Here is a 22447-nt window from a genome sequence, read left to right on the forward strand (position 1 = left end):
CAATATTATGACATAGTATGAGTGTGTTTCGTGTTTGGTAATTGCAATCATTGTTGCTTTTGTTGTGGTCACCCATTTACAATGCTTGGTGTCAGTTTATTTATCTCTTGTAAAAATAAAATACAGTGTGTGTGTGTGTGTGTGTGTGTGTGTGTGAAAAAAATAAAATAAATAAATAAATAAATAAAAACGTTGATTAAAAACATGAATTAACAACAAAGAAAAACATTATTTTGTTGATAGAATGCTCATTCTTGACAATAAGTGAAATCCAGTCAAAGATTTATACTTACTTATGTCATTATATATACATGCTGGAACTTTTCTTTCCATTCCCACAATAATGTATAACAGCACTGAATTTCTATAGCTAAATTAAGTAATTTTTAGCTTTAAAACTAGCAGAATTAATAATCTAAAATATTTTGTCAAAGTGAGTATGGATACATTTTACACTTATTCATGTTCATCCCCTTAAATGTATTATATCATCTTAAAACAAATAAGCAGTCAGACAAAATTAAAACATACTACCATTTAGATAAAAGTATTATTTCTCTACATTTCAAAAACAAAGGCAAAATAACTTTTGCTTCCAGCCTAGCAGAATAACAAAGTTGGATCTACCTCTTATCTGAAAACAAGAGTTTTCAAGATACTGAACCTAACAATAATGGACAGTTATCCCAGAGAGATGGAAAATGAATGAGATGAACCCTAAAATTTGTCCCTGCTTAATGCCTTGAGAGATTTTTCTAGACTGTGGTGTGTGGAGGGAAACCCATGCAGACCCTGGTGGCCTCCCCAAGTTATGCTGATGGAGCTGGGTGTCTAAGAAGGCCACAGCAGCTAGAGTTTATAAGGCAGAGTATCAAAAATGAAAGAGCTACACAAAGAGATGACTCCAGACATCTGCAGTGTCCCTCACAGTATTTGGCAAAGTAATTATTGATCGGTGTATCTGTGTGAAGGAAGTGTTTGGGGCTAGGACAAGAACTATCAAAAAGGATTAGAGGAAATAGTACATGATGCTTTCGCAGGCAGGGAATAATGCCTGTTCTAACTAACCTGACTGAAAAAAACTCATAATTGGTACCCTGGGCACTCAGAGGATTTTATCTGAGTAATGAGAATTAAGTAATTCTAAGAATAAAAGCTGCTCTGGTCCCACCTAAGAAATTTAAAAGAAGCTCTGAAAGTATTAAACTCTAAACTACTTAACCAGAACAAAGCTTAAGAATACTTATAGGAATAGGAGAACATTCAGTACCAGAAATGTAAAACTTATAATGTCTGGAATCCAATCAAAAAATACTCTGCATTCAAAGAAGCAGGAAAATGCTATCTATAATGAGATCAATCAATCTATCAAAACTGACCTAGAAATAATACAGCTGAGAGAAAGAAAAGACAAGGGCATTGAAAATATAAAATCACTCAAAATACATGCAAAACCTAAAAATACGAAATTTTTGGAAGTAATTCTTTGTGATCTTGGATTAGGCAAAAACATCTTACATATAATACCAAAGCATGATTTAAAAAAGTAAAAAATAATAATACTAAAATTTAAAAGTTGGATTTCATGAAGGAGTACAACCACTTTGAAAAATCGTTTGGAAATGCCTTTAAAAACTAAACATGTGTCTTCTATATGACCCAGCCATTCTGCTCCTAGGCATTTACACAAGAGAAATAAGAGCATAGATACATGCAAAGACTTACACCCAAATGTTCATAGCAGCTTTACTGCAATGGCCCCAAACTGTAAACAACCCAAATGTCTATCCCCAGATAAATGGATAAACAAATTATAGTACAGATGCATACAACAGAATATGAATCAGCAATAGACAGCAACAACCTTTATATATGCAACATGGATGAATCTCAGAATATTCATCCTGAGGGAACTAAATCAAAGAAGAGTATATACTATATGATTTGATTTATATAAAATTCTAGAAAATGTAATCTATAATGACATAAAGTAGAATAGTGGTTTCCTGGAAGTGAGATGGGGGGTGGGCAAAGAAGGCCAGGAGGAAGGAATCATGAAGGTGTATGAACAAACTTTTGTAGATGATGAATTTGTTCATTATCTTGATCGTAGTGATGGTCTCATCACCATATACACTTGTGAAATAATACCAAACTGCACACATAAAATATGTGTAGATTGTTTTTTGTCCATTATATCTCAATAAAGTTGCTTTTAAAAAATAAGAAAATTTTAAAAAGTTTCTCAAAGATTTTTGGTGATCATTTGCTTTCATCAGCCATTCACACTCAGATGAAACAACTGTTTTATCTCTTCCCAGAAAGATGTTTTATGTATCTCATTGTATCTTGAGAGAGTCTTGAGGTAATACAGTCAACAGCATTTAGAAAACCCCAAGTTGTATGTACACACACACACACACACCTCACTTACAGGTATTACTAATGCTATTTCTTTTTCTCATTTAATACAGGGTCCAGCATGATTCAAATTTAAATGGTAAGGACACTTTCAAAGTGGTAAGTTTAAACAAAAGAACTCAAAAAATCATTGATATATGGTATACTCTGTAAGTTTAAACACTAACACTTTTAATTAATCCTTATCACATGTGATACAGGAGCTTTAAGCTCAGGGCACACAAATATCTCCTTTTTATTTTCTTTTGTGTTTAGCTCGAGAGAATTCACAATCTCTGTATTACATGTTAGTATTTCACTTATTTAAATTAAGGCTTTGTGCAACTGACATTAAATGAAGTATTAGGCCAAAACTAGTTTTACAACACCAGGGAGAGTATTTAAATTAAATATATAATTACTGTTTCTCAAAGTAGATTCCACAAAGTTCAATGCAAGAAACACAAAACAAATTTTAAAAATCATATGGCCAAAGAATACTGCTAAGATGTTGTCTAACAGAAATTTGCACTAATTCTCAGAAATGTTAAAGCACTAAAGTGCATTTTGATTTAGTTTTAGAGAATCTCCCTCTAAGAATAGATTCATAAAGGACATAGAATATCGAGTCATTTTCTAAACTTATTAGATTAGGACCTCCTCTCTTTCTTTCTTTGAATATCTATTAATACTTGGCTTACTGGTCTCTAATTCTATGCATTCTCAAACTATAGTGAGCCTAAGCGTCAACAGAGGTACTTAATAAATATTAGGACTTCTAGGCTTGACAGCGAGAAATTTTGATTTTAAAGGTCTACATTGAGACCAGGAATCTTCATTTTTCTAACTAGTACCTCAGGTGATTCTAATCCGAGAAGTCTAAAGGCTACCTTTTAAGAAACACAACATTCAGAAATTCACTCTCAAGTTTCCAAATGCTGCAAAATTATTTACTAAGTAGCTTATAGTACAATTATACTATATTTAGCCAACTTGAAAATGAGCTGCTGCATTATTTTTGATTAACACTAAAGTGTATGTGAAGAGTCCTGTTCACACAGGGCAACACAGCTAAAGTCAGCTTAAGCTTGATGGTCCAACATCTGAAACAAACAATGTATACTAAGTAAATAACACTTGTAGAATACAGGCAATACTATTAGGCACTGACAAGCTTCAGTGACTACCCACAAAGTCAGGCTTTGATGAATATGCAGGTTACTACATAGCATGATTCTCAGGGTCAGAAGGAAGTACTGAGGGGGTTTCTGTTGGGAGTGTGCTGCACAAATAAAGGGTGATAACTATTTATAGAGGCTAAAACTAAAAATGTCCTTCGTAAGAGATGATAGACCTTTGTGTTATCAGAATCCCTTTCTTAATCATAAGTCACCTAACTCCAAAAGCCTGCCAAGTTTAACTTTTAGATTCTACCAATATATAGTTACTTCAACCTCAAAGAATAAACATATTATCATTTATTTCTGAACTAATTTCTCCTAATGCCTTTCTTATTTCCACATGTTCACTAACCAAGTTGTGTTGGCACCCAAATTGTGTTGTCTTTGACCCTTGTTTTTGCTCCATCTCCCAGACTCATTCACTAAGTTCACCTGAAATTTGTCTTCTCTTTTAAATCCATCCATTTAAAAAAATGCCATTTCATCCATTAGTTCAGGGCCTTACTAATTCATGTTTGAAATGTCCCTTAAATATTCTTCCAGCCTTCAGCTTTCTTCCCCAATTCAAGTGCTGGGTCTTAGAATTGGAATATTCAAGCTCATTCTTTGTCAGATGTGTGACTATGAGAAATCATTCTGCCTTTCTGGATCTCAGTTTCCTGTTACTGGTGTATAATAAATGATTAAAAGCTTAGTGTCCTAAAGCAATATGCATTTATTATCTCACAATTTCTATGGATTAAGAGTCCAGATAGGGCTTATCCTGGTCCTCTTCTCAGTGTCACCAGGCTGAAATCATGGTGTTGGCTGAGGCTGTGATTCCCATCTAGGTTTTAGAGTCCTCTACAAACTCACTGATTGTTGGCAAATTTACTTCCTTGACGCTGTATGTCCAAGGTCCCTATTTTCTCACTAGCTGCCACTCAGGAACAGCTTTCAGCTCCTAGAGGTCACCCACGGTTCTTTGTCACATGGCCCCTATAGACAGTACACACATGGCTATTTGCTTTCTTCCAGGCCAGGAGGAGGATGTCTGACTCTTTATTCTTTTATAAAAACTTCACCTCATTATGTCAGGTTTCCCTTAGTAATCTCCCTTTGATGAACTCAAAAGGGATCCATAATTATATCTGTAAAATCCCTTTTGCCATGTAAGGTAACATGATCAACATGATCAAGGCAGTGATATCACATATATTCTCAAGTCCTTCCTACACTCCAGGGGAAAAGATTATACAAAAATGTGGGTCATTGAGGGTTCTCATAGAATTCTGCCTAACACATTCATGTAAAAGCTAGTTGGCTGGAAAAGAAAATCTTAAGATTTTATGATGATAACTGCTCAAACTACAAGTTACTAAACTTATACATGGAATGGAAAGTTTATACAAGTTCTCAGGACACTGATAGATTTAGGAAGGCAATACACATTTTTTCCTTACACTAAATGGCAAAATTTCCAACTTCCTAGCTACACAGAAGATTAAAAGCTACAGTGAAACCCCCTGCAGTTTTGAATACAGAGCTGCCCACAGGCACCAAAGGGATTTCTGAGTCAGACTCATCGGGAGGAAAAAGGAGAGTTAGATGAAAATTATGATTATTCATTCCACTGTTTAAAGCGTATAGAAGAAAGTGTTTCACCACTGCCTACAGAATAAATTCCAAACTCCTTAATCTGGAGTAAAAGATCTTCCATGACTTAACTGGCCCCTACCTTCCCGTTTATCTCTCATGTCTGTATCAAACAGAAAGTTTCAGTTCCTTCAAACAATCACATGCTTTTACTCTGCATAAACACATGGTTTCTTTCTTTAGAATGATCTACCACCTACTTTTACCCACAACCCATATAGTGAATTCCATTCATCGTTAAAGATCCACTTATTCATTTAACATATACTTACTGAGTACTATCATTCATCAATGAACTCTCGTCTTTCCCTCTGCCACAAAGTAGGGCACATCTCTGTTTCTTGTTTTGTACAAAAACTGTAGCCAGTTCATATGTCTGTTACTGTACTTGTTAGATCTTATGTTTATATGTCCATCCCCCAAAAGTGAATACCTTAAAGAAATAATTCTGTTTTGGTTATATTTCTAGGACTAATTCAGGGATTGTTACAACTCACCAATCATGGTTTGCTCAAGATAGTAATAATAATGATAACAATAATAATAATATCTAAAATATATTCAGTGATTCCTTATACTGTGAAAACACTTTATACATATTGGCTTGTATGAAATCCTTGCAATAGCACTTTGAGGCAAGCTTTATAATCCTCATTTATTAGATGAGAAAACTAAAGTTCAGAGACAGAGGCAAGACTTCAATATGTTACTGATACTTGTCAACATTAAGTTCTCTATACACCAGTGTGGTCCCCAGGCAGGAGCACCCTCACCACTCACCAGTTCAACACACTGCTAAATATATACGTTCTCGGTTTCCAACCCAGATCTACTCAATCAGAAAATCTGGGGTCAGGCCCCTATAATCTGAGTTTTAACAGACCCTGGAGGTGACGATGATGCCTGCTAAAGATTGAGAACCATGCTGTATAATCTAACATGGAAATACCATGGCCAAGAAAATGTGATCAGCTAGGACTATGAAACAACTTTCTCCCAGAAACTTGGTGATTAAATTCATATGTTAGATAATAATGGAGAAAAAAATGTACAGAACAATGACTCCTCCTGAAATCAGAAGTCACTTTGAAAGCCCCTACCTCTATCATCCAGAGTCTGAAACTTAACACAGTGTCAATATGCTGAACTGGCCAGTGCTTAGTCAAAACATATGGAAAATAATACTTTCCCTTGACTGTAATAACTACTTTGGGATTTACATAATGTTATACATTCCTCTTTATAGGAAAGTACTCCTCATAGCTGGTTTTATCACCCCAAAGGCATTTTAAACTTCTCCAGGTCAAGGTTCTTGTTTTCTTCATTTGGATATTCACTCATGCACCATAGAATGCTGTATAATTGGGACACATTTTAACAATTTCTTATCGAATTGAATTTAACTGGATTTGATTAGCCTATCTTTTCCAATTCCTTACACTAGGGAGTGTCTTTTTAAAAAATCTCAAGTGATATTATAGTAAAAATTGTTACATGATAATAGGAAGTCAAATTTTGATTTCTGAAAAGACAAGAGTGCAAGATAAGGATAGAACACTCCTTTCAGTGATGTGTATCTGCTGAGGGATTTTAGAGCAAACTTTCACTTCACATGTATAGAGCACAGCAATAGTAATGAACGCGCATTCTGTATAGAGTACTAAATACAGCATATTTGCCTATACACCTATAAAAACATTTTAGAGAACTCAGGAAGTTCACCATATCATTGTAAAGACAAACTATGTAAACATGCAAAATAAGAGTTATAAACAAATAAAGAGCTATATAGATGAATGCAAGTGTAGGAATAATAAATGCTCTATTAATGGCCATGCATTGAAGAGCACAGAAAAAACAAAGCTTCACTACTTCTGAATAGAACACAGAACCAAATGCTGATTCTGTATATGGTTTTCTCTTGATTTTCATTCTAGTCTTGATTCAGATGATTTTAAAGTATGGTGTTTATAAGATCAAAATTTCATGTTTTTACATATAAACAAAAGTCCCCTCTCTACCTAGTTTATGAATAAATCTGGCATTCAGAGCAGAAGCCAAATTTGTCAAAAATTAAGATATTTTATAAAAATATTTGTAATGAAAACATTATGCGTTTCTCATAAGGCTACAATGTTAAAAACAATCAACCAATATTAATGACTAGTATGTTAGTCTCTGACCTCCCTGAGGATATGTTTATCCAAAACACAAATAAAATGGTAAGAAATTAAGAGAAACTAACTCACTCACTAATTATGTCAGAATTCAGAAAGAGATGCATGTAGGTAATAAAACAATTTAACCGAAGGAGAGTATTTAAGAAGAACATTCTAACATAAACCAAGCCTTTCACATAGAAAACCATCTGATTTGTAAGAATTCACTACCAGGAGCTTTCTTATAGGCCAAGGAAATCGGATTTTAAACTTATCCTCCAGGTTAGGACTTTCAATCAGAAGTGCTTAAGCAGAAAAAGTGGCTGGATTAGACCCTTGTCATAGTAAGATAACTCTGGATGCAGTGTAGAGGGTCCATTTAGAAAAGCTCCAACCAAGACTAGACATTTAACACACTAACCTAAACAAATATATCCTAAAGGCAGAATTAGAATGGATGGTACTGAGCCCTGGCAGAATATAAGAGCAAGTTTAACTCAGCAAAGTGAGTATCTAACTTGTGAAATGGGTGCTTGTACTTCTCCAAAGTTAGTCCAATAAAATGTATTTATTAGAAGTTCTAAAGTAAAGGTAGTAATTATGGATAAATTACAGATAGTTCCTTGTTTTGGGAAAAAAATATAAAGAGAGAAAGTAATTAAAATAGAAAAGAGGTAGAATAATTGTATGGATTGTAAACCCATAACTTCTTAGTAATATAGGCAATTCTACCTGTTGGGCCTCCATGCCTAAGTAAGATACTTGAATTACAAGTTAAAATAACCAGAATGGTTTGCATCAACCTATCTCCTAGAAGGTTACCTTGAGAATAATACATATTACTATATAAATAGGAAAAATTTTTAACAAGCATAATAGATGATTCTTATATTCGGGTTTTAATGTACATGTGATGTCAGGTCCAAGATTTCTGTACGTGGGGTACAAAAACCACTACCAGACTTACTAGCCATCTCCTCTATAAACTTCTTAATCCACCCTAAAAAAGTGTGTGTGTGCACGTGTGTGTTTAAGTGTATCAAGTAAGAGCAGAATTATGCTGAATATTTACATTTCTGTGCATTTTTACTGAGACAAGCACATTATTTTACCCTGTGTGAGAACTACTGAAAAACAGATTTATTGATATTTAGCTAGTTTTATTCTCAAAACTTTGTATTTTCAGAACCAACAAGTTGAAGAAATAATTCATGGAGTTTCTCTGTCTATAATCTAAATACTATAGATGAGCTCTAAAATAATCATATCTAACATGAACACTTAGCCCTTGCTATTGCCAAGTACAAATCTGTGTGTTTTTTATATATTAACTTATTTATTTCTCCAAGTTTCCCACTAGATATATATCATTTTTTAAAAGATTTACTATTTATCTATTTATTAATTTAATCTATTTTTGGAGGCGTAAGGTCTTAGTTGCCGCGCACAGACTCTTCCTTGAGGCATGCTAAACATTCATTGCGGCGCGCGGGCTTCTCTCTAGTTGTGGTGTGTGGGTTTTCTCTTCTCTAGTTGTGGTGCACACGCTCCAGGGCGTGTGGGCTCTGCAGTTTGGGGCATGCAGGCTCTCTAGTTGAGGCGCTCGAGCTCAGTAGGTGTGGTGCATGGGCTTAGTTGCCCCGCAGCATGTGGGATCGTAGTTCCCTGACCAGGAATCAAACCCACGTCCCCTGCATTATAAGGTGGATTCTTTACCACTGGATCACCAGGAAAGTCTCTAGATATATATCATTTTAAAACTGTTTTACATAAGAGAAAAATGGGGCACACAGAGATGATATTAATATACCTTGTAAAATTACCTAATTTAAGGTAAATCTGGTTCAAATTACACTTAATCAGAAAGTGACTGTGGTTTGAAAAGGAAAATGTAAAATGCCCTGAATCTAACACTTCACACTAATTTCAGCACATTAATTTTGATTTGGAGACCTTTCCCCTTTCCTTACCTTTAATCTCTTTGTCATTTTTGAACCATCTTATATCAGCTGCAGGTTTACTACCAGATGTTTTACAAGTCAGCTGCATCAAGTCTCCCTCCATAACTGGGGATGAAAATCCGCTAATTTGAGGCTTCTCAGGAACACCTGAAATTTAAGCAAATGAATGAAGTAAACATTAATCTCCAGGGTTGATTTGTTCTTACGACTATTACTTTCACAAACAAAGCTAAACTGGGTGTTTAACTGACAATAACTTCAATCAAGAATAATAAACCAAAACATAATAATAGTAAACTGCTATATAATAAAATAAATGACAAAATATATAAAAAATATATAGCGAGATATATATACACATACATACAAACACATATGTGTGTCTGTGTAAATATGCATATGTGTGTGTATATTATCCAGAAAGCATTTAAAATGCGTTTAGTTAAAGTAGTTTTTTTAAATTAAATTTTACCTGCAGAAATACTCTTTGTAATCTTAAAAACAACCGTATCTTAACATTTATTACCAGTGTGGGGATTTAAGAAGGTAGATTGTTTGCATTGGGCAAAAAAAAATCCACAAAGCATATTTCTTCATTCTTTAGCAAACTGTGATTTAACCAAAATAGCACATTTCATTCCTGATTTCAGAATTCTTAAAGCTTAAAAAATATTGTTATCCTCTGCGTACCTTTTTCTAGAAAATGCATTTTGGAATAAGGGATTCATTAATAATTGCAACTATACTTATTTTTCTGATTCTTCTAAAGTAGAGAATGTCTCTTGATGTCATTTGTGTTAGAAATGTAATTGCAGTTTTGTGGAGCATGATATGTATTACTTTTAATGCTAGTTAATGCTAGCTACTTATTACCTTTTCTAGTCCAAATCATCCAATGAATAAGCAGATAACTAATATTCAGAGATAGACATTGATGATTTAAATAATAGAACATTACACATTTTGGAGGCAATAATATTCTGCTGTCATGACAGAGGTTTATTAAAATTTCTTCTAAAAGTATTCAATAATAAAGGCAGACTGAAAGTGTCTTTATTGTACTATTTAATTCAGTTTGAAAAGAATAAAATGTAAAAATGTTGGAAGGCACCAATAAAAGAAATACAAACTAAAACAACAACAAGAACAACAAAGATAAATGACAGATCAACATACTCCACTAGCTGGCTAGCTTTTTTTTTTTTTTCGTTCACCTTCATATAGCTTTTTAAAAAAAAAAACATGTCACATCACCATTTAATAAACTGAAATTAGCCACTTTCGTATTTCTTGGGGTCTCAAGTTGGCTCTCTGCAGAACAATACATTAATCTTAGGCAGCTGCTATCCTGAGATACTCCATTTAGTGGGTGTATTTTGTCCTTAATGGCAAACTTGTGAAGATTTTTATACAATAGTCCCAGTGGGACTTGCAAAGAAACATATTTCATATCCTATGCACAAAACCAATTCACTAGCAGGATTAACTTTAATATTCTCACCCAAAAGAACAGCATGCATTAGTTCGTTTAAATGCAGTGTTATGCCTTTATCTATCAAAAAAGGAAGGCAAGCTAGGGGCAAAAAAAAGAAAAATCAATCTTTAAATTCCTCTAACTTGTTCAGTACACAGGTGTGTTTCAATGAACTCCAGCAATTTCAGCTGATTGGGCCACTGACGTCTGTGGAATCACAGAGAGCTGTGAGCTGCAAGCTTATTTCCTCAGAAACTCTATGAATGTATTGCTTTTTGGTGTCACTATAACCTTTAGAAAAATGGCCCGATACTTAGAGAATAAAAAAACAAAGAAGCTACAAGCTGCATGCGCAAGCGACATTATGTACTTCATTTAGTAATCTAGAAAACTACAAAGCTAAAAGGCAAGAAGACAAATAGAAATGTTAGGGTCATTTAAATACACTAAAATACACAAATGGTCATACTTGGAAGCCAATAGATATTAAGGAAGATCCCATTAGGTGACTGATGATGAGGTGGAGGAGCATCTGATAGACACATTGAATTCATTATGTTCATTATTCTATCACTTTATAAAAGGATTACCATGTATACAATATAGAGATGATTAGACACAAAGGAATTCAGTTGAAAATCAAGAAACCTGGTGTCTATTGCTGGCTAAGAAACAAAATGGCTGTTTGCTCTTGGGAAGTCATACAAATCTTTACACCTCTCTTTATCTATTTATAAAATGGGGGAAATGACTAAGTGATTTTTTAATGCTTTTTGATGATCCTCAAAGTGTAGATTTGTTATTGAATCATGTTGCTGTAGCTGTACACATCTCTCTGGCTTGTGATCACATGGTGTTAGTCCCTTGCACTTACCCAGAACAGTGAGATAGGCCTTGGAAGTTTTGACAGGCATTGTAAATAAAGAACAGGTGTACTGTCCTTCATCAGAGAGAGAGACATCACTGACGCTGATACTCAGTTCATGCCAGGAAGCCCGAACCAGCTCGATCCTATTGTCCCTTAAAGCTGGAAATAGAAAATACTGAAAATGTGAATAACAACATTAGGAAAAGTCACTACTGTTAGACTACATATTTTTAGCACAACACAATAAACATTTTCTTTGGCCATATGTCTAAATCTGGTTTCCTGAAACGTTCTAAAGGAAGGTTTAAATATATTGAAATATTTTATCAGATTTAAAAATCAAAGTAGAATTAAATGTTCCTTAATGTTCTGAGAAATAACTTTTTAATTAAATGATTGCATCTAGTAAGTACAATACCTTGGATGAGGTAGATATTGATGGTGATAAAAATGGCTTTCCTTCACAAAGTCTTTCATGAGTTGTCAGTACCAAGAAAAGCTATAAACAAAAAGGTTCACTTCTATGCCCAGATAAATTTGGGAAAACTATGACTGCTCAGTTCCTTCTAGGAAACCAACAATGAACCTTAGCATATTGAAAGTTCTCTGCAGTAGAGACACCTGTTAAACTTTTTTAAAATCAGAGCTAACTTTCAGCTGAAAAGCACCTGTAGTGTACCTGATGTTAAATTTGCTCTGACTGGTTGGTGCCTCTGCTGTACTGTCTGTTAAATACTTTTAATATATTCTTTGGTTCAAACCACCTTTTCTATCACAGAACACTTGTTTTCACAGATCTTTTAGCATCTTGGTTATTTATGCTTCTTTTAAATCATTTTGGGAAAAGCATTAAAAATCTTAAATATCACTATATGCTCCACTAAGGACAGCTATAAAACCAGGAATGAAGCAAGAGGTGACTAAAGGAGTACTCTGAAAGGTAGAAAGAGGAAAGGGGACTGGTTAGGGATACCAGAACCTAAGGAATAACACAGTGTCTCTCTAACCAACTGTAAAAGGCATTTGAGTCCCGGCTTCTTCCAACCATAACCTAGCAACAGAAGGTGGCCTAGGTAGACTCATTTTTATCGCAGAGCAAATGGGATTCCAACCAAGAACTTCGGGAGAGACTGGGCCACCCCCAAGGGGAATCAGTCGGGAGCATCACTGTCATGGAAAGCAATCTCTTTCTCCATTGGGCTGGAGACTCCCCTTCCCTACTGAGAGACAATGGTCAATTGGGCAGCACAGGCAGTGGGTCAATCTTTCTATAACAATTACCCAGCCCTTGAAGTGATCTTTGACGAGCTAAAGAACCATTTATCCCACCTAGAGCCATCAGGAAGCCTTGCTTCCTTAGGTGGCACCAGTAGGGATCAGTACAACTCCCGGTGGAAACAGACAACTCAAAGTGACCAAATAGCACCACAAAGGCTCTGAAAATTAAATTGTTGGTGGAACCATAGCCCACAAATGTAAGCCAGGACCTGTGTGCTGAACCTATATAGATGATGTAAATAGTATCCAGAGTCTCCTAACACAATAACCAAAATGTCCTGCATGTGATAAAAAAAGAATTACTGGTCACACCAAATACCAGGCAAAACATAACTTGAATGAGAAAAAATAATCCACAGATGCTAATACTGAGTTGAAATGGATGTTAGAATTATCTGACAGAGAATTTAAAGCCATCATAAAATTACTTTAACAAGCAATTACTAATTATCTTGAAACAAATACAAAATAGAAAATCTCAGCAAACTAAAGAAGTTATTTAAAAAAAGAACCAAAGGAAAGTATAGAAGTCAAAAATACAACAACCAAAATAAAAACTCACTGGATTGGATAAATAGTACAATGAGACAACAGAGGATAGAATCAGTGAACTTAAGGACAGACCAATACAAGTCACTGGATCTGAACAAGAGAGAGAAAACAGATTGGAAAACCAATCAAAAACACAAAAAATCAGAATCTTGCGGACCTGTGGGACAATAACAAAATATCCAACATTGGTACCATATAAGTCCCAAAAGAAGAGAAAGAGAGTGGGGCGGAAAGAATTTAAGAAATAATGGTCAAAAACTTCACAAATCAGGCAAAAGAAATAAACGTACAAAATCAAGAAGAGGAGCAAACTCAAACAGAATAAACCCCAAAAGGTCCATATCAAGATACAGTGAAATGAAACTCCTGAAATCCAAAGACAAAGGAAAAAAATCTTAAGAGCAGCCAGAGAGAAAGACATATTACCTATAAGAAAACACCATTTCAAATGACAATATATGACCTCATTTGAAATTATGGAGGTCAGAGGCAGTGGCACGTTTTTCAAGTGCTGAAAGAAAAGAACTGTTGATCGTGAATTCTTATCCAGTGAAACCAACGTTCAGGAATCAAGGGGAAATAAATATATTTTTAGAAGGAGGAAAACTAAGAACATGTTTCTCTAGCAGATCCGTCTTAAAGAAAAGTTAAAGTTCTTCAAACAGAAAAGAAGAAATTTTGAAACATCAAGAAGGAAGAACAAGTGAGAGAACAAAAAATATGGGTAAATACAGTATAGACTACTCTTCTGCATTTTCCTGACTATATGATGGTTAAAACAAAAATTATACCATCAGCTGATGCAGTGTTCAACATGTAAAGAAGGAATAGTCAAAACAAATAAAAAGTGTCAGGGCAAAAGGACCTAATGGAAGAAAGGTTTCCATACTTTACCAGAAGTGGTAAAACTGGTAGACTGTGCTAAGTCGTATATGTATAGCATTTCAATACCTGGAGCAACTACTAAGAAAATATACAAAGTGATACATTCAAAAACTCTATAGATAAATTAAGATGAAATCCTTTTATATAGTGTCTTGAAATAACTAAAATTATAGAGATGGAGAAAAGATTAGTTCTTACCAACAGTTAAGGTTAGTAAGGGGTGGAGGGGAGTGGGAGTGATATGAGTGTGGTTGTAAAACTACAGCACAAAGGATCCTTGTGGTAATAGAACTGCTTTGCATCTTGACTGTGGTGATGGATACATTAACCTACATATGTAATGAAACTGGATAAAACTAAACACACACACATACACACACACACACACAAACGAGTACATGTAAAACCGGTGAAACTCAAATAAGATTGGTGGACTATGTCAATGTCTATTTTCTAGCTGTGATATCTTTCCAAGATGTTATTTGGGTAGAGGGTACATGGATGTCTTTGTATTATTTCTCACAACTGGGTATGAATCTACAATAATAACTCAGCTTAAAATATTTCATGCACATTAGATGGAATGGGGAAATGGTTTTGATATCAAAGCTTGAAACTCATTATATACATTTGCCACAGAGTAAGAGGGGGATCCCAAGTGCCATATATTCTTAAATTGCCTATACCTTTCCTCTGTGCTTTGTGAGAGGAGCAGGGAATTAAAAAATATATTTGGTAAAATTCTAAATTTTCATGATTTTAAATATACTTTAAAAATCATCCTCCCACTTACTCAATAACACAAACCTGAATGGTTATAGTCCATCTATTACCATTCTTTGTTACCTCTCATTTCATAAGGAGACATACACTTGCAAGCATTTTCAAAACTGATTTTTATTGACTATAAAAATTAAGGAAGACTGATTACAATTGTGTTTGCAACTCCACTAGGTTACAGCAGACTTTTTATAAAAATGTCTATTTTGTACTCTATCTCCTACACTCCCTATTATATATGCCTTGTTCAGTTGCTAGAGGAAAACAGGGAGACACAGATTTGTCATTTCCCCAATAGGACCTCATGCTATACCAACCACTTTTCAAAGGTATGATTTTATTTTAAAAAATATTTATCACATATTTCTTGGTTTTTTATAAAAAGGAAGTCTCCAAAAGGGAAAACCTCAGGTTCCTGCAATGATACTGTGTGGGTAAAACATGTTACTCACCCCCTGTGTTCAATTTCATTTCTTCTAACACAGGTCACACTGACAGAGAGACAGAGCTTACAATTTTCAGTGAATCTTGGCAAAAGGAATTTAACTCTCTTTTAGTCAGACTATTTTATGGAAACTATATAATATATTATATATATATAAACTATATAACTACATAATATCACCGAAGTCAAAATGAATTACTCAATGCATACAAATAGAAAGTGTTCATATTTAAACCATTTGTGTGGAGTAATGCTAAAAGCACTGACTTTGGTATCAGAAGATCTGCTTTAGGCACTTATATGAGGTCAGGTTTCCTGTGGATAATTCCTGAATCATTTCCATCTTTGCATTATGAGAACTATGATATCATGTTGTATGTAAAGTGATTTAAACAAATGTGCAATGATATATTAAAATATTTTAGGTTTGGAATCCTGATGAGAACCTAAATATTTAAAGTCTGAAATGTCTCGATTCAGCTTACCAAATCATATAATTTTTTGAGTTGTTTTATAATTACTACCAGGTTTGACTAAAAATTAGGCTCTGAAAAGTAGAATACATGTATTTTAATGTAAGCTCTGTCATTGGTTAGCCATATGAATAGGTAAGTCACTTATCGTGTACCCCAGTCTGCTGAGTGTTAGGTGGAGATAATAACAATTGAGTGAAAGTATAAGGTATATGGTTTAGAGAAATGAAATACATAAATAGATATTCAAAACCTGAAAACATATTCCCAAAAGGGAAGAAAGTCACACAATTAGCAAAGGGATTATTTATTGTATAAATTTCCTTGATAATTCATTTGCCAAAAGCAAAGAGCTGCCTAAGGAAATTTTTATTGGACTGAACATTTTATTTTATTTTATTTTATTTTAGTAGCTATAAACATTTTTTATTATAGAGAAGTTAAGTGATTTCAAGATTGGAAAGTGTCCACTGTATTTGGACGGTGTCGGTGAGTGTGGCTATATCATGAGAGGGTTGCTAAGAAGGAACCAGATTGCACTCTTGGATGAGAAGAGTAGGAGACAGTCCAGGGTCAGAAGGAAGGGAGGCTATTTTTCTGGAAGGAAGAGACTGAATCATATTTATAGGCTCAAGAGAAAGGGGATCAATAAAGGCATGAAAAATAGAAATGGCATCTCTGGTACAGATATCTTCAGGGCCTGTTCTCCTAGCAGCACCTCCCCACTTCCCCCCTCACCAGAGAAATCCCTTTGGACTGAACATTTTAAACAAACCTTACATCCACAGCATTTATCTTTTCAAGTTTGTAAATACTTATGATGTCATCTGCAGTTCTCTTTATCACAGCATTTTAAGTATGAAAGAAAAAAAGGAAACCTTTTAAAGTCCAAAGAGGGGTGAAATATAACTCAATGGATTCCCTGTGAGCAGGATCCTTGTCTTGCTCATCTCAGCTCCCTGCATCCCAACTATATCTGCACAGCAAGTTTTCAGTGAATGACTATTGAATTGAAACCGAGAGCCAAACTCTGTCTGTATATGATAAGAGCAGAGTGAAAAAGAACTGAATTAGGAAGTCCTCTTTGATACATCCCCCATGGGAGAAAAGCCCCCAAAACAAGAAAAAAAGTGTCTTGTTTAGACACTGTTGAGCATAAAAGACCTAGAAACATCATGCTGCAAATTTTTTTTTTTAAAGTGATCGTTCATTGAACAATTATTTGAAATACTGAATGAGTGATCTCTGAAGCTACTGTTGTGTTACCTTATGGTTTCCAAATGAACACAAAAGGTAGTAGAGACTCAGAAATAATCCATACTTTCTACAGAGTAAGTTGCATATATTTATAGTGAACCTAAGAAGAAGAATCGTAATATTGTCGGTTGCAGTGAATTCAATCTTTAAAACAAAAGTGCTTTCGTTTGAGCACACAGAATGTTCATGATTATCTAAATATCTTTTAAAAAAATAAAACCTCAAACATTTCATTGAAAGAAATAGATTTTCAACATTACTCTAGGAATAACTGAAGAGAACAAATGAGCATGTGGAATAAAAGAATGAAAGGTAATTCTTCACACACCATAGAGATTAAAATGAGCTAATGAGTTAAAAGTAGGTTACTCTGAGGCCACACCTCATCAGCTATTAGGTGCCTGCCACCCACTGGTGAGGTGATTTAACAGTTCAAAACGCTGAACTCTAGAGAATTTAATCTTAGCTGCAAATAAGAAGCACTGACCAATGAGTAAGAATCAATTAAACAGTGCTTAACACTGGATAAAAATTATTTTCCCAATATATCATTGGTTCTAAATAGTTCATCAATCATACAAATGCATATTTGGGATTCATGCTGGGTAAAATAAAAATTCCTAAGATGATTACTTGGAGAATTTTACACACATTTTATACTGATTTCTAACAAAAGTTACTGGCATAGTTAATAAGTTGTATATTAATTAGTTTTAAACCAAATTAACTTAATAACATTAGTACTATTGAATTTATCTGACATTATTCATTTAAGAACCTAATAGCAATTTGTATACACAAAATTGTATACAAATTGTATACACTTGCATTAATAGTTTTCCTTTCTTAAGTGTTGTGATCTTTATAAAGGTGATCACATACTTCTTGCCAGAAACATTTTCAAATATGTCTAAGTTGGTTTCAAGTGAGTAATAATTTATGTCACACTTTAGGGTGCTTAAATAAAGATAAAAAACATATTTCATTATGTAATCATTTTAAGAGACTATTAAAATGCAGCAAATAACAACATCATTGTTTTTGCATTTTTTCTAGTTCACCCATTTGACCTAAAACTTTCCCAGATCAGGATTATATCTCTTTATATTTACATTTATTTTTATAAATATTTATATTTATACTGTCTACAAGGCTTTACACATATCATGATACATGTAGATGTCCATTAAATTTTATTGGATTAAATTTAATAGGTGGGTCATCAGTCTTTTATATATAATAATAGTCTATAATTGTACATATTAACATCATTTTAGAAAATTCCATATATTAAGTGAATATTATATGCTGAATGATTTTTATTATTATAATTCACTATATTTTACAGACAAGTACTAAAGGAAAAACCTACATCAAGATGATAGAAGTCATTTCAAGTGTCATCCTGGCTACTTAAATTCTCAATGTCAGCATGTTTCCAAGAGCATACCATCCTACTACACTCACAGGCTTTAGCTGAAGCAATCACTGCACATATTTAGAAGTTTTTATAAACATATTACTTTCCAACCAGTAAGTTCCATCTTGTAAAGTAAGTTTAACATCACTGGTGTGATGGAATTTCAAGAACCATAGGTATGTCAGTCTTCATTCTCCTTGTTCTCAGCTCAAGTCCCATCCAGGTGTCCCCACTTGATTCTTATGGGGAGTTTAGATATGGCAGTACAATAAGCCAAGTTCTGCCTGGGGAAAGATATATCGAAGAATGCTGTATATGGACTTTGATTCAATATCAAGTTTCAGTGTTGTTTGCTGACTAATAATATAATCCTTCTCATGATTCTGACTTTGTTGTTTTAAGGTTGCCCAGACCAGCACTTCTTTGTTTCCCAACTTCTGCAAACAGGCTTGTTTTCTCTCCGAACACTATCCACTTAGACCTGTGCTAACTGCCTACTCTGCTTTGCCCCTACTGATTTCTCTAGAACTGATCACTAACCAAACTGACTCAGGCAATCTGCTAACCTCGTTTTATCAGCTGAAATATCTACTATCCCCAAGGGTAAGAACTAGGACGAGTAATTAAAACTTCAGTGAGGTCAACTTAGTTTTGGTATACCAGAATACTTTTTTGCTAATTAAATCTGTATCCTAATAAATCAGAGAGGAAAAATAAGTCAAATAAGCTCCAATAAAGTTTCAAATGTGCCACAGATTTAGGGCTTAACTCTTGTCAGACCTCACAATTAGTATATTAACACGTATGATGTCAAAATATGCCTCTAGACATTGTAAAACAGGCAAGATAAAGAAGGAAATCTAGCCATTCTTACTCTTATTATAGAAGTGTTATTTTATTTGTTAATAGCCCAAATGTTTTATTTGTGTAAATAGTATAATCATATACTGATTACATTCAGTATATGTTATTTGTAATAGTACTATGGACTGCCAGAAATAAAGGAGTTAAAACATACAGACAGAATAAAATATCAAGCTAGTGAATCCTTTTCTGTGTTGTTCTTTTACAGTCATACAACACAAAACAATCTAAATCAATATTCTGGAAAATTGGTAAAAACAACCATTGCTCCAGAGCTGATATTTGGTATACCAAGTTTCAGCTGGGACTGAATTTTTACTAAAACCATAGTAAATGGAGTTTTAGAATAGAAATTTGAACAGAACCCAAGCAATAAATCTGGAAACTGTGTCACTATTTGAAGGAAGTTTTTCCAGTGGTAGAATTTCAATTTTTAAGCTCCAGCTTTTCTTACTTAAAATGTATAAAAACAAACAGTCATTACTCTCATCCCTGTATTTGTAATCTGTTATTATGAAACACTTGAAAAAGCAAAATGCCTAAAATGTACCAAAAATTAATAAACTTGGGTATGGAAAATTTATTAATATGTTTGAGGAATAAATATAAACTCCATGGTATTTCTACTTTCCATCTTCTTGTCTGTGTTAAGGCTTGCCCCTCTTCCTCAGAGTGTCCTCCACATGACATGTCTAGAGGGAAACCCTTTTGCTCTTTCACTCTATTGAATTCCTAAAGCTCTGAACATAGACTGGATTCTTAATACACCTATATACCTACCCAATTTTCTGTTTTGTAAGGTAACATTTAAACTGTGTGTCATGTAACATAAGGCCCTAAAGATCAGAAATATGTTCACTTTTCTAGTCTATTTCCCCACCCCTCCTCAAAATGCCTAATGATTTAGAAATACCTGAGCATTTGTTCAAATATGGTGAGTAATCCATACCTCTTTACCTAAAGGCATATATTCCCTCTGCATGTCTCCAGTTCATACTTTTCACTCAAGCTAATTAACATATTGCTTTCTTGGTAAATTCTTTCATACTGTCCACCTCCAGCCACATTCATTCCTTCCTTTAGGTTTCCAGGGCAGGAATGTACATGAAGCTCAATAATAATTTGTTGAGCTAATGAAAGAGTAAAAGTGAACATTATATGGTCCATTGTTTATATACTGATATGTACCATTTATCTTATTATATGGAAACTCCTGGAGCATCCAGCCATGGATGAGATTAATTCCTACTGCCCAGTCACTAGCAAGGTGCTCTGAATATAATTTCCATCTCTCCATTGGATAAGTGAGTGAATGAGCAAGTGAAAGCTGAAAGCACAGAGAATAAATAAAATGGCAGGTGCACCTGGTGAATCATTTCATATGATAAGTCAGCAGAGTATGCTCTAGAAAAGTGACATATTTTTACATGACAATGACTTTGAAAATTTATGTTTTAATAGATTCCTTGCACCTGATAAATTTTCATTTTGTAAAATTTGCCTTAAAAGGAGTTTGCAGCTTTTGATTTTTAGTTTCTAAATCTTTAGTTTTTTCTCACTTATGTAGTATCAAAATATCATTAATAGAGACCAAAATTTTAAAAATAACATATAATAAATATTGTCACAATTCAAACAAAACATTTTTCTAAGACCGCATTCTAAATATCTTTCTGTATATCGATATAATTTGACTTAAGTACCTGAAACTTAAAATAATCTAAGACAGTTGAGTTGTCATCCTGTACTTTACAGTGGCCTAGGCCTGTAAATCTTCTAAACTTATGGATTCAGACATTGAAAATTTACTACTTCTCTTTAAGATTGTAAGTAGGCTTATCTTATTCCTACTTTCACAATGTCATATGGCAAAAAGAACTCTGTAAAGCCAAAGCAAACACACTTAAATCTTCCTTTGTATCTCTAGATAACTGTCTAGAAATCATTACACCCACTAATTTTACAGTATGGATTTGCTTTCAGATGAAGGGTTGCATTTCAGTTGTTTAAAACACAGGAAGTTTCTTTAACGTGTAACAGTAAAGGACTGCTCAAGGTCGTTGGTGGAGGACAACTTACACTACACAAGCATCAATGATATACACTGCCATCTTCACCTTGTGACTGTGAAAGTCTTCTGAGAGAAAGTGAGCCTGGGGAAGCATGTGTACAAAATTTAATGGCAGAGGCCTGGAAGCACACATACCACACACACACCGTTCCATGTCCAAGCACATGGCCATACTTCAAGGGAGACTGGTAAATGCAGTCTGGCTGTATGCATAGGAAAGAGAGATATTAGTGAGCAGTTAGTAGTTTCTGCCTTGCTACTGTAGGCTTATTTGTACTATATCTATATATGCTAATGTTTCTGTAAAAAATTAATGTAGATATCCAGGAATGATAAAAAACAATAGATAATATACTTTCTCTAAAATAGTCATAATTTCGGTGTGTTTTGGTACAAAAATTCTACCTAGTTACTAAATTATGAAAAAGAATTACCAATCTATTACTTATGAACATGTTCTTCTCAACACTGCTTTAGATTCAGTAAAGGAGAAATATCTATAGAAGTAACACTATAGTTATTTTCTATTGACTGTGTCATCCTCTAAGCTATAAGCATGACCCTAGTTTTAGAAAATGGGAGGCGAATTATTGTTCATTATTTACTAAATTAAATTTTTTAGGAAAAAAAACTATTCAGGATGGTTTATATAAATTATAAATGTATATTAATTAGATACATATACATGTATATATTTGCCAAATAAATTATGTAATATTCATTTCAATTCTGATATCAATTTGA

General features: G+C 34.0%; 1 protein-coding gene across 3 annotated transcripts in view; it reads right to left on the bottom strand.

The window, feature by feature from the left end:
- Window positions 1–22447, bottom strand: part of CADM2 (cell adhesion molecule 2) — a 1037555-nt gene that overhangs the window by 154809 nt on the left and 860299 nt on the right. For all 3 annotated transcript variants that reach the window (XM_036851520.1, XM_036851521.1, XM_036851518.1), the window contains 2 exons: window positions 11685–11837; window positions 9346–9483 (listed from right to left, as the gene is read on the bottom strand). In XM_036851520.1, coding sequence (XP_036707415.1) covers window positions 9346–9483; window positions 11685–11837 — 291 coding nt within the window. The remainder of the gene's footprint in view (window positions 1–9345; window positions 9484–11684; window positions 11838–22447) is intronic.

This window comes from Balaenoptera musculus, chromosome 4, assembly GCF_009873245.2.
Source record: "Balaenoptera musculus isolate JJ_BM4_2016_0621 chromosome 4, mBalMus1.pri.v3, whole genome shotgun sequence".
In the NCBI taxonomy this organism is placed as follows: Eukaryota; Metazoa; Chordata; class Mammalia; order Artiodactyla; family Balaenopteridae; genus Balaenoptera; species Balaenoptera musculus.